The sequence below is a fragment of the Macaca mulatta genome, chromosome 2 (assembly GCF_049350105.2).
Source record: "Macaca mulatta isolate MMU2019108-1 chromosome 2, T2T-MMU8v2.0, whole genome shotgun sequence".
Taxonomy (NCBI): domain Eukaryota; kingdom Metazoa; phylum Chordata; class Mammalia; order Primates; family Cercopithecidae; genus Macaca; species Macaca mulatta.
In genome coordinates, this window is record NC_133407.1 from 122,445,902 (window position 1) to 122,462,498 (window position 16,597).

Consider the following 16,597-nt stretch of genomic DNA (forward strand, 5'->3'; position numbering starts at 1 on the left):
TTTAAATTTGCACGATTTTCAAAGCTTAACCAGAAAAACCTGCTGAATTTTCATCTCTAATCACTGAGGGGTCATGCTCAAGACTTACATCTATTACCTAACAATCAAATCAGAATTAAAGCTGGTACCAAAAGTCCAGACTTTGAATTGGATTACTTTTCATTGTAGTAGTATATGTGAATTGTTATTAAGAACATAACAAATACAAAAAAGGCTGATCTTGTACAGCAGTATTATTTTAGACAAGGTACTTACCTTTCTAAGCCTCACCTCTTCATCCGTAAGATTGGGATAATCATAGTACTGAAGTCATGGCATTTTTGTTACAGCACATGAATCAATGCATGTAACATGTTAAATGCAGTGCCCAGTAGGGAGTAATATGTTATTAATACCTAGTAAATATGCTATTAACACCTTCCATCACGGATAGTATTTAACAGTTTACCAAGTCTGTTCTCAGTCATTTATTCCTTGCTTTAGCCACACTTTGAGCAGTGACCAGGCACTTAATTGGGCATGTATTGCCCTAGTACTATGTAAGGCAGGGAGTAAGGTGGACACAGTCACCTCCTTCAAAGAGCTCACAGTCTCACGGGGCAGATGGATGCTAAAGCAAGTAATTTATAAACAACTATATGATTATAACTGTGATAAGAGTTATGAAGGAACAGTCCGAAAGGTTCTAAGTGTGTTTAACAGGAGCTTTGTATCTATTCTTTGGGGTCAGAGAAATATCGTTCAACTTGAGACTTAAAGGATGATGGATATCAGGATACATGCTCAATCTCTCTGCAATTTCCAGTCACCTGTGCAGTATTATGATTCCATGTCTACAGAAGAAGAAACTGAGGCTCCAATGTTTAGAGATCTGTCCATGCTCCGAGCAGGAGCTCAGAAGCCAAGCACCCCAATGCCTGTGTGTGTGTGTGTGTGTGTGTGTGTGTGTGTGTGTGTGTGTGTTTAATTACATATGATGATGCCCTCTGTGGATCAGGAGGACGTTGAAGCAGATTCTTTCCATATTTTCCAATTCTTCCACTTATTTTCTATGCAATTTTGTAAAGCTATCTAACTAAAAATGTTTGTTTTGCTATCTGAAAAACTGGGTTTATTAATGATTGTATACATAAGTATCAAAACTGCACAAATATGATAATTAAGTGCATGTGATAAGGACTAAAAGGGTTTATGAGGAATCCAACACAGAACACAATACCATAATATCCATTTTCAGAGGGAAAAAAATAGGGCTGTGGGGACCGGGGAGGGCAGGGAAAAGGGAGCAGGGCAAACTGAAGTGGCTTCAGTGCCAGGCAGGTAACACACACATGGCAAACAGGCACATGCAGAATGTAGGGGAACTGTGGCTCATTTGAGAGTGCATGCCTAATGCAAAGTATTTTAATTGAAAACTTTCTTAGACCTGTTGGAGGACTGTCATTCTGTAAACCCAGGAAGCACAATGAAAAGGAAAGCAAATAGGCAAATGACTACAGCAGGAAGGGCCCTAGGCAATTAAAATGTCTTCAACTTTTGCAAATAATTAAAACCAGAACTTAGCCTTACCTCATTAATAAAAAGTTTAAGACACTTTTTGAAAGGTAATCAAATAATATTAAAAACTAAAATTAGATCTCTTTCTCCTCTGAACTGGAGTAGGACCTTAGACAGTGTATAAATATCATTTGTGTGTAAAGTTAGGATATTTAGACGAGATAAAAAGTAATAAAGCACAGGATATTGCTTTTCTTCATAAACTCTTAATTTATTAAAAAGTCAGAATTAGCCTCCTTTTTTTCTTTACTCTTAATGAGCAAAGAAACTTTTTTTTTTAGGGAAACAAGTTTATCATTTCAAGAAAACTTTCCATTTTGAATAACTAGCACAGCTTATTGACAAGCTGTGGTAGATAATTTCCAGCATTTGGGCTTGGAAATAGGGCAAGAGAAGAAGAAGAGAAGAAAGCTTCCCAGGAAGATGATGCTTAAAACTACTATGGTCATGAGAAATTGCTTAAAGGGAGTCAGCAGTTAAAAATGCACCTCTGAAACCAGCCTGCCTGGTCACATCCTAGGCCCACTGCTCACTACTTGATCTTTGCAAGCCTCAGTTCCCTCACCTACAAAATGGCGATTATTGAGTAGAGTTAACAATAATCTATTGTATATTTCAAAACAGCTAGAAGAAAGGTTTCAAATGTTCTCATCACCAAGAAACAATAAATGCTTAAGATGATAGATATGTTAACTTCTCTGATTTGATCATTACACAGTGTGTACATGCATTGAAATATCATGTTGTACCCCATAAATATGTACAATTATTATGTGTCAATCATAAAAAGGGTGATTATGATGGTATCTACATAAGATGGTGTGAGAGAGGATTAAATGTATAAACTATGTAAAGGGTTCAGTGCTTAGAACACAGTAACAACTACTAAATGGTAGCTCTGATGATAATGATGATGATTTAATGCTAAATACCCTAATCTGCTCAAATTATTTGGCTATTATTTCATTCATTCATTTAATCACTTAATCAACAAATATTTACTGAGCTCCTGGTAAGGGCTAAGCATTGAGCTAGGTGCCAGGACTACAACAATAAATAGGACCCTGCAGTTCTCAGGCTTACATTTTAGTGGGGGAGACAGCAAGAAGGAAGCAATCAAGTAAATAAGAAAATATCAGGTAACGATAAATGCTGTGCTGAAAGTAAAAACTGGGTGATGTCACAGAAAGAGTGTCTTGGGGGTTGGTGGAGTGTATTGATTATTATAGCCTCGAGTTCACCAGTAGTGAAAAAGTATCTGAAAATTCAGTTCAATTAAAATATCTCAAAATTCATACTGACATAGTGTAGATAACCATATATTATATATTTCCCTATTAAACCATAAACTAAAAAGTTGTTTAATATTTAACTATACATAGACTTTACTTTGTTAGTAATTCTGGATTTCCTTCTTATTACATATTTTAATTACAAATATTGATATTAAACAGAGAAATATATTTTAATTTTATAGCAAGTCTTAGAATTTTTTAAAATACAGAAAAGTATAAAGAAGAAACTAGAGGAGGGGGCGGAGCAAGATGGCCGAATAGGAACAGCTCCAGTCTCCAGCTCCCAGCGCAAGCCACACAGAAGACAGGTGATTTCTGCATTATCAACTGAGGTACTGGGTTCATCTCACTGGGGAGTGCCGGACAATCGGTGCTGGTCAGCTGTTGCAGCCCGACCAGCGAGAGCTGAACAGGGCGAGGTATCGCCTCACCTGGGAAGCGCAAGGGGGGAGGGAATCCCTTTTCCTAGCCAGGGGAACTGAGACACACAACACCTGGAAAATCGGGTAACTCCCCCCCCAATACTGCGCTTTAAGTAAACGGGCACACCAGGAGATCATATCCCACCTGATCGGGAGGGTCCCACGCCCATGGAGCCTTCCTCATTGCTAGCACAGCAGTCTGCGATCTAACCGCAAGGCAGCAGTGAGGCTGGGGGAGGGGCACCCGCCATTGCTGAGGCTTAAGTAGGTAAACAAAGCCCTGGGAAGATCGAACTGGGTGGAGCTCACAGCAGTTCAAGGAGGCCTGCCAGTCTCTGTAGACTCCACCTCTGGGGACAGGGCACAGCTAAACAACAACAACAACAACAACTAAAAGCAGCAGAAACCTTTGCAGACAGAAGTGACTCTGTCTGACAGCTTTGAAGAGAGCAGTGGATCTCCCAACACGGAGGTTGAGATCTGAGAACGGACAGACGGCCTGCTCAAGTGGGTCCCTGACCCCTGAGTAGCCTAACTGGGAGACATCCTCCACTAGGGGCAGACCGACACCCCACACCTCACAAGGTGGAGTACACCCCTGAGAGGAAGCTTCCAAAGCAAGAATCAGGTACACTCGCTGTTCAGCAGTATTTTATCTTCTGCAGCCTCTGCTGCTGACACCCAGGCAAACAGGGTCTGGAGTGAACCTCAAGCAATCTCCAACAGACCTACAGCTGAGGGTCCTGACTGTTAGAAGGAAAACTGACAAAGAGGAAGGACACCCACACCAAAACCCCATCAGTACGTCACCATCATCAAAGACCAGAGGCAGATAAAACCACAAAGATGGGGAAAAAGCAGGGCAGAGAAGCTGGAAATTCAAAAAATAAGAGCTCATCTCCCCCTCCAAAGGAACGCAGCTCATCACCAGCAATGGATCAAAGCTGGACGGAGAATGACTTTGACGAGATGAGAGAAGAAGGCTTCAGTCCATCAAACTTTGCAGAGCTAAAGGAGGAATTACGTACCCAGCGCAAAGAAACTAAAAATCTTGAAAAAAGAGTGGAAGAATTGATAACCAGAATAATTAATGCAGAGAAGGCCATAAACGAACGGGCAGAGATGAAAACCATGACAAGAGAATACATGACAAATGCACAAGCTTCAGTAACCGACTCGATCAACTGGAAGAAAGAGTATCAGCGATTGAGGATCAAATGAATGAAATGAAGCGAGAAGAGAAATCTAAAGAAAAAAGAAGAAAAAGAAATGAACAAAGCCTGCAAGTATGGGATTATGTAAACAGACCAAATCTACATCTGACTGGGGTGCCTGAAAGTGAGGGGGAAAACGGAACCAAGTTGGAAAACACTCTTCAGGATATCATCCAGGAGAACTTCCCCAACCTAGTAGGGCAGGCCAACATTCAAATTCAGGAAATACAGAGAACGCCACAAAGATACTCCTCGAGAAGAGCAACTCCAAGACACATAATTGCCAGATTCAACAAAGTTGAAATGAAGGAAAAAATCTTAAGGGCAGCCAGAGAGAAAGGTCGGGTTACCCACAAAGGGAAGCCCATCAGACTAACAGCAGATCTCTCGGCAGAAACTCTCCAAGCCAGAAGAGAGTGGGGGCCAATATTCAACATTCTTAAAGAAAAGAATTTTAAACCCAGAATTTCATTTCCAGCCAAACTAAGTTTCATAAGTGAAGGAGAAATAAAATCCTTTACAGACAAGCAAATGCTTAGAGATTTTGTCACCACCAGGCCTGCCTTACAAGAGGCCCTGAAGGAAGCACTAAACATGGAAAGGAACAACCGGTACCAGCCCTTGCAAAAACATGCCAAAATGTAAAGATCATCAAGGCTAGGAAGAAACTGCATCAACTAATGAGCAAAATAACCAGTTAATACCATAATGGCAGGATCAAGTTCACACATAACAATATTAACCTTAAATGTAAATGGACTAAATGCTCCAGTTAAAAGACACAGACTGGCAAACTGGATAAAGAGTCAAGACCCATCAGTCTGCTGTATTCAGGAGACCCATCTCACATGCAGAGACACACATAGGCTCAAAATAAAGGGATGGAGGAAGATCTACCAAGCAAATGGAGAACAAAAGAAAGCAGGGGTTGCAATACTAGTCTCTGATAAAACAGACTTTAAACCATCAAAGATCAAAAGAGACAAAGAAGGCCATTACATAATAGTAAAGGGATCAATTCAACGGGAAGAGCTAACTATCCTAAATATATATGTACCCAATACAGGAGCACCCAGATTCATAAAGCAAGTCCTTAGAGACTTACAAAGAGACTTAGACTCCCATACAATAATAATGGGAGACTTCAACACCCCACTGTCAACATTAGACAGATCTGCGAGACAGAAAGTTAACAAGGATATCCAGGAATTGAACTCATCTCTGCAGCAAGCAGACCTAATAGGCATCTACAGAACTCTCCACCCCAAATCAACAGAATATACATTCTTCTCAGCACTACATCGCACTTATTCCAAAATTGACCACATAATTGGAAGTAAAGCACTCCTCAGCAAATGTACAAGAACAGAAATTATAACAAACTGTCTCTCAGACCACAGTGCAATCAAACTAGAACTCAGGACTAAGAAACTCAATCAAAACTGCTTAACTACATGGAAACTGAATAACCCGCTCCTCAATGACTACTAGGTACACAACGAAATGAAGGCAGAAATAAAGATGTTCTTTGAAACCAATGAGAACAAAGATACAACATACCAGATTCTCTGGGACACATTTAAAGCAGTGTGTAGAGGGAAATTTATAGCACTAAATGCCCACAAGAGAAAGCTGGAAAGATCTAAAATTGACACTCTAATGTCACAATTAAAAGAACTAGAGAAGCAAGAGCAAACATATTCAAAAGCTAGCAGAAGGCAAGAAATAACTAAGATCAGAGCAGAACTGAAGGAGATAGAGACACAAAAAACTCTCCAAAAAATCAATGAATCCAGGAGTTGGTTTTTTGAAAAGATCAAGAAAATTGATAGACCGCTAGCAAGACTAATAAAGAAGAAAAGAGAGAAGAATCAAATAGATGCAATAAAAAATGATAAAGGGGATATCACTACCGACCCCACAGAAATACAAACTACCATCAGAGAATACTATAAACACCTCTATGCAAATAAACTAGAAAATCTAGAAGAAATGGATAATTTTCTGGACACTTACACTCTCCCAAGACTAAACCAGGAAGAAGCTGAATCCCTGAATAGACCAATAGCAGGCTCTGAAATTGCGGCAATAATTAATAGCCAACCAACCAAAAAAAGTCCAGGACCAGAGGGATTCACAGCTGAATTCTACCAAAGGTACAAGGAGGAGCTGGTACCATTCCTTCTGAAACTATTCCAATCAATAGAAAAAGAGGGAATCCTCCCTAACTCATTTTATGAGGCCAATATCATCCTGATACCAAAGGCTGGCAGAGAAACAACAAAAAAAAAGAGAATTTTAGACCAATATCCCTGATGAACATCGATGCAAAATTCCTCAATAAAATACTGGCAAACCGGATCCAGCAGCACATGAAAAAGCTTATCCACCATGATCAAGTGGGCTTCATTCCTGGGATGCAAGGCTGGTTCAACATACACAAATCAATAAACGTCATCCAGCATATAAACAGAACCAAAGACAAAAACCACATGATTATCTCAATAGATGCAGAAAAGGCCGTTCACAAAATTCAACAGCCCTTCATGCTAAAAACGCTCAATAAATTCGGTATTGATGGAACGTATCTCAAAATCATAAGAGCTATTTATGACAAATCCACAGCCAATATCATCCTGAATGGGCAAAAACTGGAAAAATTCTCAGTCTCAGCCCAAAATCTCCTTAAGCTGATAAGAAACTTCAGCAAAGTCTCAGGATACAAAATTAATGTGCAAAAATCACAAGCATTCTTATACACCAGTAACAGACAAACAGAGAGCCAAATCATGAATGAACTTCCATTCACAATTGCTTCAAAGAGAATAAAATACCTAGAAATCCAACTTACAAGGGATGTAAAGGACCTCTTCAAGGAGAACTACAAACCACTGCTCAGTGAAATAAAAGAGGACACAAACAGATGGAAGAACATACCATGCTCATGGATAGGAAGAATCAATATCATGAAAATGGCCATACTGCCCAAGGTAATTATAGATTCAATGCCATCCCCATCAAACTACCAATGAGTTTCTTCACAGAATTGGAAAAAACTGCTTTAAAGTTCATATGGAACCAAAAAAAAGCCCGCATCTCCAAGACAATCCTAAGTCAAAAGAACAAAGCTGGAGGCATCACGCTACCTGACTTCAAACTATATTACAAGGGTACAGTAACCAAAACAGCATGGTACTGGTACCAAAACAGAGATATAGACCAATGGAACAGAACAGAGTCCTCAGAAATAAGACCACACATCTATAGCCATCTGATCTTTGACAAACGTCAGAAAAACAAGAAATGGGGAAAGGATTCCCTATTTAATAAATGGTGCTGGGAAAATTGGCTAGCCATAAGTAGAAAGCTGAAACTGGATCCTTTCCTTACTCCTTTGAATTAACGAAAATTAATTCAAGATGGATTAGAGACTTAAATGTTAGACCTAATACCATAAAAACCCTGGAAGAAAACCTAGGTAATACCATTCAGGACATAGGCATGGACAAGGACTTCATGTCTAAAACACCAAAAGCAACGGCAACAAAAGCCAAAATTGACAAATGGGATCTAATTAAACTAAAGAGCTTCTGCACAGCAAAAGAAACTACCATCAGAGTGAACACGCAACCTACAGAATGGGATAAAATTTTTGCAATCTACTCATCTGACAAAGGGCTAATATCCAGAACCTACAAAGAACTCAAACAAATTTACAAGAAAAAAACAAACAACCCCATCAAGAAGTGGGCAAAGGATATGAACAGACATTTCTCAAAAGAGGACATTCATACAGCCAACAGACACATGAAAAAATGCTCATCATCACTGGCCATCAGAGAAATGCAAATCAAAACCACAATGAGATACCATCTCACACCAGTTAGAATGGCAATCATTAAAAAATCAGGAAACAACAGGTGCTGGAGAGGAAACTATCGCAAGAACAGAAAACCAAACACCGCATGTTCTCACTCATAGGTGGAAACTGAACAATGAGATCGCTTGCACTGGGGAAGGGGAACATTACACACCAGGGCCTATCACGGGGAGGGGGGAGGTGGGAGGGATTGCATTGGGAGTTATACCTGATGTAAATGACGAGTTGATGGGTGCTGACGAGTTGATGGGTGCAGCACACCAACATGGCACAAGTATACATATGTAACAAACCTGCACGTTATGCACATGTACCCTAGAACTTAAAGTATAATTAAAAACAAACAAACAAACAAAAAAAGAAAACAAAGAAGAAACTAGAAATGTCCCATAATTACTCATTGACATCAATCATGAATACAGTTGGAAAATTAAAATTCTGTAATAGAGAAGGGTATGACACTAGAAGTAAAAGTCTTTTCTCACTGCCCCTGCCTCCACTAGTCCCTGTCTCAAAGGTAATTATCAAGTTTCCTGTGTTTCCTTAAAACTTTTATGCATATATCATATGTAGGTAACTATCTTTTTTATTTCTATCAATGAGATCATACTGAAACAACATTCTTGGTTTCTATTTTTCACTGACTGACGCAGCTTTGAGACTTTTCCAGGCCATCACAGGCAGAGCAGGTCATTCTTTGTATAGCTGCATGATATCTTATTGTGCGGTTATTGAGTCAATTCCCTACGGTATGCAAGTAGTTTGTCTCTGGATTTTTGTTATTACAAGCAATGCAGTCATAAATATCTAAAGGAGAAACGTAAAAATAGGTTTGAGTCAATCCTGCAAAAGTAACACAATTGTCAAACTGATAAAATGAATTTAATAATATAATATTATGTTTTATATTATTAAAATTTTTTCAGTATTTGGCAGAAATTGTACAGAAAAATTAAAATCCACTCTATATATGATTTGTGTCATCTGTGTTGTAACAGATTCCACAGATATTGATCGATAAGATCCATATTCAATGGATATTATTTCACACTTAAAATTTTTTTGACAAAAGAATGTGACTAGTTATGTTTCACTTTTATTGAAGATAGGGAAAGAGGATATACGATTCAAACGTAAGAGATGACTGAGTTCATTTTGAATTATCACACATTGAAACTAAAAACTGTGAGATATCTTTAACCAGCAATCCTAAGACAAGGTTAAGCAAAAGTCTGAGTTTAGAAAAGAAGAAATTAAAGAGTGTCTTGATTTATTCTGAAGTCAGAATCTAACTCCTCCTTTTAGGTTCTCCTACTTCACAGTAGACTTTTAAATATTTGAATCTTGCTTTCATAGTGTGGAACCAACAGAAAAATTTTTAGTAAGGACTTCACCATTGCCAAAAACAGTTAGATGACTATTTCATGTGTTTTTTTTTTTTTTTTTTTTTTTTTTTGCTTGACGCATTAATTTACCCATTTGCAATTGTGCTAGGAGCTAGGGATGTCAGTGTCTTCTCATTCAAAAAGAGTAAGAATCCAATAATATGGCTGCTGTGGACAAGAGGGCACTTGGGAAGACTGCCTTGTAATTTTAAAGTAAATTACTAGTTTTGATTTGTGCTTAGTGGACCACTGCATCTTGTCACTAGCAGCTGAATGCTCAACTTCAATAACCAGATCTGGTTCTCTGGTTCAATTAAACTGGGGTCCCATTAATGAAAATAAGATCATCAGATTCCACAGTCTTCTGCAACAGTATTAGTTAATGTGTACTGGGAATTGACAAAGTGAATAGTGTGAATGCGTGGTTTTTGGAAACATAATTATTAGTTTCATTAAAAGCTCTTGATCAAGTTGTATTCTATTCAACAAAATGCACTCCAAAACAGTCAGAAGTTTTAAGGTTTCCTTTTCAGCTTGTGTGAAAACACTAGAAAGCACCCACAGAAAACAGATACTTCTTTCTCTAGAGGTTTCATTGGGATCTCTCAATATGTGCATTTATAATAAAATATCACAATTTACATGAGTAGTCCATAGTTAATTAAAGAGAACACATTTTCTCATGCAATTCAAATCTCATTGTGGGGAGTCCACTTTTTAGAAAGACACAAAAACAAGTACTTCAAATGAAGAAATATCTCTTGGCTTTCCCATGATTAAAAAGCCTGTCCTTGGGAATTATTCATTAGCTACACCTTTCAAATGGCTTACACAAAGAACAAGAATTATTACAATATTCACTGATGGTAAGCTTCAAAGCTCACAAATGTCAAAATCAGCAATTGAAAAGTATTTACAGAAAGAGAACCACAAAGTGCAATTTATGTTTGTGTAATCTTAGCTGGCATACATGTGCAATGAGATTTACTGAAGAAGTGCAATCATAAAGCCTATGGTAATGGATATAAATATAATTGGGATTCACAGAGCAGAAGAAATGTGCTATGAGATGACAATTATTCATTTCTATATATATGACTCAAGTTCACTATTATGCACTGAGAGCCCATTTATGGAAATTGCAAAATATATATTAACATCCTCTTTTATCAGTTGGGTTCAAGTATGGCCTATGAAAAAGTTTGTGTTTAATTATAACATTGAATTAGTGATGCAATTAATATTTATTCAAATTCCCATTTAATTTCACACATTATAAGTGTCTTTCAATTTTAAATCGAAAAAGACACTTAAAATATCTGGATATAGACTCGCACTTTCATTTAAAGACATAATTAATTCTTAAAACATTAAGCTAGAAAAATAGCATTTACAATGGCAAACAATTATCTGATATGCTTTATAGTTTAGCATTTGTTATGGAAAGTTATCATAGCATATTAGATACAGATATATCATTTGTTATAGAACACACTCTTACTTATTTTATTCTGTGGTACATCTTCCATTCAGATTGAATTGTGACCCAAAGTGTTTACAGTAGCTGTCTGGGTAGTCAGATCTTTTTAATCCTTTTATGTATATATTTTCTCAAGGCTCTTTAATGACCATGGATTGTATACAGTCTCTCTCTGTCTAAATATAGTATATATAGTAAGCACACAAATTCCCATTGTGTGTGCCTGCATTGCTATCAAAAAGTCCTACCTAAAGTTGGTAACTGCAGAAGCAGGTGATGAGTACACAGGTATTGTTCATCATACATTCTCTCGAATTTTCTGTAAGTTTGGAAATGTCGTAATTAAGGGCTAAATAACGTACTGCTTATTTATACATAGTAGTCTGCCAGGATTTATACTGAAAAGGTTACCAAATAGGTCCCAATGCTCTGGGAATATACAATTTAGGACAAGTTATACTGATGAAGATTGACATATAGAAAATATCCCAAGAATAAATGAACATGGAATAAGTACAGAGAATAAAATGAGTTCACTTTTGAAATTTTCATATCATGGTTATCTCCTTTCTCTTGTTTCTCCTTGACCTCCTTCAAACTTTGATCACTCTCTCATCCCCATCTATTACCTGAGAATCACTGAGTCTTGCCAGTTTTCCTGGCAGTTGCTCTCACGGCCATTGCTTCCCACTTTCAAAGCTACTGTGAGTCTGCCATTTTAAGCCTAGATTGCCACAAAGACTTCTTAGTTGTGCTCCTTAATTTCTGGTCTCACTTGATTTCAAAATTTCACTTTGAATCCTGCTGTTAAATTCAACTTCCTAAAACAGAAGTTATCATTCCTCTACCTTAGGAAATTGAAGCCCATTTCTCTCGTATTCTTCCAACACAGTCACTCTGCTTATACTAAGGCCCTTCCTCTTATTAATCCCTCAGTAAACTTATCTACCCATTGTGCTGTCTCTTTGTCTTTGCTCAGTCTTCTGCTCCATCTTACACTTCCAACAACCTCACATCTATTTATTTATTATAAGTACTTATTTATATAAGTATAGGTTGGATACTTTCAAGATCTACTTCTTCCTCCATACATGTCCTGTGATTGCCACCATCATTTTACCTTTCATTGAAATACTTCAGTGTTTGTGAGTGTCACCTGAACCACACGGCTTTTGTGGGATAAGTGATCCAGTGGTCCATCCTAGGCCAATTAAATCAGAATCCCTGGGACACAGACATCAGAAAATTTTTTTTGACATTAAAAATGTCTCTAACCTGTAAGGAGGTGATTCTAATACGTAGGTAGTTGAGAACCACTCACCCAGACAATATTAAATTTCTTCATTTGTACGTACTATTCATTCATTTGGTCAACAGCTCTGGTGTCCATCACAGAGGTAGAACACTGGCAGTCCTGACATGTTTTGTTTGGCCCATGGAGTGTTTTCAAAATATTTTAGACAATGTTTTAAAATTGGGAGATTTATCATAAACATTCACATATCCAGCTCCTCTTGAGAAAAATGGGAGATCTGGTGAGAGTGGGCCTGCCTTTCTGAAAGGCAACACTAGCTAGAACTGAATTGTGGCTCTCCCTTCTAGACTGAGGGAGCTTTCAGTTGGCTTCAGTCCCCACCACTCCCTACAACTAACTCCCTCACAGGGGCTGAGTGTTAATTGCAATTTAATGTATTATTTGCACAGTTGTTAAAGTTACTGTTTCCCTTAATACCATAACCATTTCTCTCACTGCTGAAGTTGAAAATATTTCTATGTGTCAAATACTCAGGCAACCAGCCCACTTTGTTCATTTATGTTATCCTCCTGGCCTTGTTAGTGATCTGAGTTTGTAGCCCCTGGCCTGGTATGTGGCAAGTATACTCTGTTAAGTGCTAAGGATATAGAAGAATGAGGGACAATGCCCTTTTTGGAGGAAGTCACACTTTATGGGGGAGATGCAGACATATTACACTTTTAATTTAGGTGCCTGGGTGTGTACCTGATTCTGCTGATCTTAGAGGATGGCCTCCAAATTTTATTTCAGTTTGTCGAAGTTTAGTCATGTTTAGCAGCTGTGTGACATGTGGAACATCTGTCATTAGTTGACAGCTTCGTGGTATAATATCTGTAGGCTCATCTGTTGAAAAGGGGACACCACAGACAGCTGGAAATAAAGACAAACATTCATTTTCAAAATGTAAGCCATTTCTGCTAAATGGACATATCACATAAATGAAACCAATTAAAATTAAAGATTTTATCATATGACTTTGTATGAGTTATTCAACCTTTCAGCCCTGATTTTCTCATTTGTAAAATGAGCATGATAATTTTACTGCTTACTTCCTAGGGTAGACAGGATTAAATGAGATAAAGCTTACACTATATGGAGCAAGTTCAGAAAACTATACAATAAATAAGAGCATGCATTGGAAATATTCCACACTTTCTTTTCAATACTAGAGGTGTGACTTGAGCGAACTAATTAGGTATGCACCATTTAAGATTTCTGGGAGTACATCAGCATATTTATATGAGATCAGTAGGTACAAACATATTGAATAACTTAAGCACCCATAGCCGTTATATGGGTAAATTAATTTTTTAACTTTTTATTTTGAAATAATTTTAGACTTTTAGAAAAGTTAAAAGAAGTTTAGAGAGCTTCCTATTACCCTTTACCCAGCTTCCTCTGTTAACATCTTACCTTCTAATATTTTCAAAATAATAGCTTATTATACTTACAATGATATTTTATTTTAATTTCATTCATATATATTTATATGGATATTTTAATTTTCTTTTTAAAAATTGTTTTTTAATTGACAAATAGGAATTGTACATATTCATAGTGATGTTTAGATACATGTAATATATGGTAAACAGATCAGGGTAATTAGCATGTTCATCATCTCAAACATTTATCATTCCTTTTTGGTGGGTACACTCAATATCTTCTTATCTATTTGAAAGTATATAACATATTATTGTTAACTATAGTCCTCTTACAGTGGTATTCCTCTTATCTAGCCATACATTTGTATTCTTTAACAAATCTTTCCCTAGCCCTCCCTTCCCCGTACCATTTCCAGCATCTAGTTTCCTCTGTACTTCTTTTTACTTCTAAGAGATCAATTTTTTAAAGCTTCCACATGAGTGAGAACAAGTGGTATTTAACTTTCTGTTCCTGGCTTATTTCACTTAACATAAAGTCCAGTTCTATCAGTGTTGCTGCAAATGACAGGATTTCATTCTTTTTTATGGCTGAATAGTATTCCATGGTGTATGTATACTACATTTTCTTTATTCATTCATCTGTTGTTGGACACCTATGTTGATTCTGTATCTCATCTATTATGAATGGTGCTGCAGTAAACATGGGAGAGCAGATGTCTCTCTGTACTTTTCTTTTTAGTAAATTTTCTGTTCATGTTTGTAAGCCATTTTACTATTAGTACATTTTTCCTATTTACTTATATGACCTCTTTTACAGTAAATATATTAAGCCTTGTCATTTGTAGCAAGTGGGAATATAAATTAGTGTTAATATCCTAGAAAGACTTTACCATGTGTACCAAAGCCTTAAAAATGTTCATACCATTTTACTCAGTAATTTCATTTTAAGAATCTACTCTAAAATTAAAAAAAATTAGAAACTCAGGATCTATGCAAATAAGTGTTTATAAGTTCTGAAAAATAAACAACTTAAATTTCCAGCACTTGAGGAGTGTTAAGCACACTACAGTGTTTCATGGGATGAGACAGCAAAGAGCCACAATAAATTGAATTTATGAAGATGTCTTCATGATATGGGAAAGCTTTGAGATAAGAAGTTAAATGAAAAAAACAGATACAAAAAACTATCTCAACCATAGAAAATAAAATTATAAAATGTATGAAGGGGGTGGTGTGGTGGCTCAAGCCTGTAATCCCAGCACTTTGGGAGGCTGAGGTGGGAGGATTTCAGGCCCAAGTTCAAGACCAGCCTGAATAACATAGCCATACCGCATTTCTCTAAAAAAAAAAAAACAAAAAAAAAATTAGCTGGGCATAGTCCCAGCCACACAGGAAGCTGAGGTGAGAGAATCACTTGAGCCTGGGCGGTGGAGGCTGCAGTGAGTGATGATTGCACCACTGCACTCCAGCCTGGGAGACGGAGAAAGACTCTGCCTTAAAAAAAAAAAAAAAAAGCGTGAATGGCAAAAAAACTGAAAGGAAATATACCAAATGAAACTAACTTTAGGTGGTTAACTTAAGCATAGTTTTAAATTTTATTCTTCACAATAATTTCTATATATGTTTGATTTTTATGAGTAAAGTTTCTGTTTTTAGAATGTGGTGGGAAAATTTTGTATGTATATATGTGAAGGTATGCAGTCAGGAAAATTCAACCAATCATCCCTCAAAAAACTTCCTTATGTACAATTCTCACACTTTATAAAAGCAAATAGAAGAGGTTTCTGTGCATACTAGCCATGGCATTTTTCTAATTAGATCCTAATGTCCTAATCTGAAAAAGGAAAATCAGTCATCTAACTAAAAACTTAAATACTCATCAGCAGAGCAATGATTTCTAAATGTCCTAATGCTCTAGTCATTAAAAATGCACTAGATTTACAAATATTAGTTTTCAGATGTTTTGTCCATCCATTCTTTGTCATCAACATTTAGAAAATCTATATAAGCAACTGAGCAAATGAACTCTCAAAATAGTAAATATTTACCTAACTTCAGATATATTTGACATATACCTCAAAACTCCTTTGAGATAGAAAAAGATAATTTCCATGTCAATGCCAATATTAATAAATGAAGATTTTTAAAATTAGAAGATGAAGAGAATTCTGGAGGCCAGTAAAAACCTGAAATAAAATGCTGTCTTCTGAACCCTACAACGAGAATCATGAAAACTTTAGCTTATTGAGCTTGTGTGACAAGTACAAGGATAAAATGGCATACAAAATTTGAAATGTATGAACACAAAACTTGAACTTACAACTAACAAGAGACAGATAGCAAATCTCTAGTAACCATAAATGCCTAAGCTTTTATGGAAGATAGAACAAGGCAGGGACTATCACAAAACTGCAGGCTGAATCTTTTTTGTTTGTTTGTTTTGTTTTTTTGAGACAGAGTCTCACTCTGTCGCCCAGGCTGGAGTGCAGTGGCACGATCTCGGCTCACTGCAAGCTCCGCCTCCCGGGTTCACGCCATTCTCCTGCCTCAGCCTCCTGAGTAGCTGGGACTACAGGCGCCCGCCACCACGCCCGGCTAATTTTTTTGTATTTTAGTAGAGACAGGGTTTCACCGTGTTAGCCAGGATGGTCTCGATCTCCTGACCTCGTGATCCGCCCGACTCGGCCT

At 37.2% G+C, this 16,597-nt stretch overlaps 1 protein-coding gene and 1 long non-coding RNA gene across 2 annotated transcripts in view; one reads left to right on the top strand and one right to left on the bottom strand.

The window, feature by feature from the left end:
* The window catches only part of CFAP20DC (CFAP20 domain containing), a 298,458-nt gene that overhangs the window by 114,095 nt on the left and 167,766 nt on the right, over positions 1-16,597 (bottom strand). Inside the window, exon 7 of the mRNA XM_001093761.5 lies at positions 13,233-13,397. Within this exon, the coding sequence (XP_001093761.4) occupies positions 13,233-13,397 (165 nt within the window). The remainder of the gene's footprint in view (positions 1-13,232; positions 13,398-16,597) is intronic.
* LOC114676368 (uncharacterized) overlaps positions 1-16,597 on the top strand; it is a 204,573-nt gene that overhangs the window by 50,934 nt on the left and 137,042 nt on the right. The window lies entirely within an intron of this gene.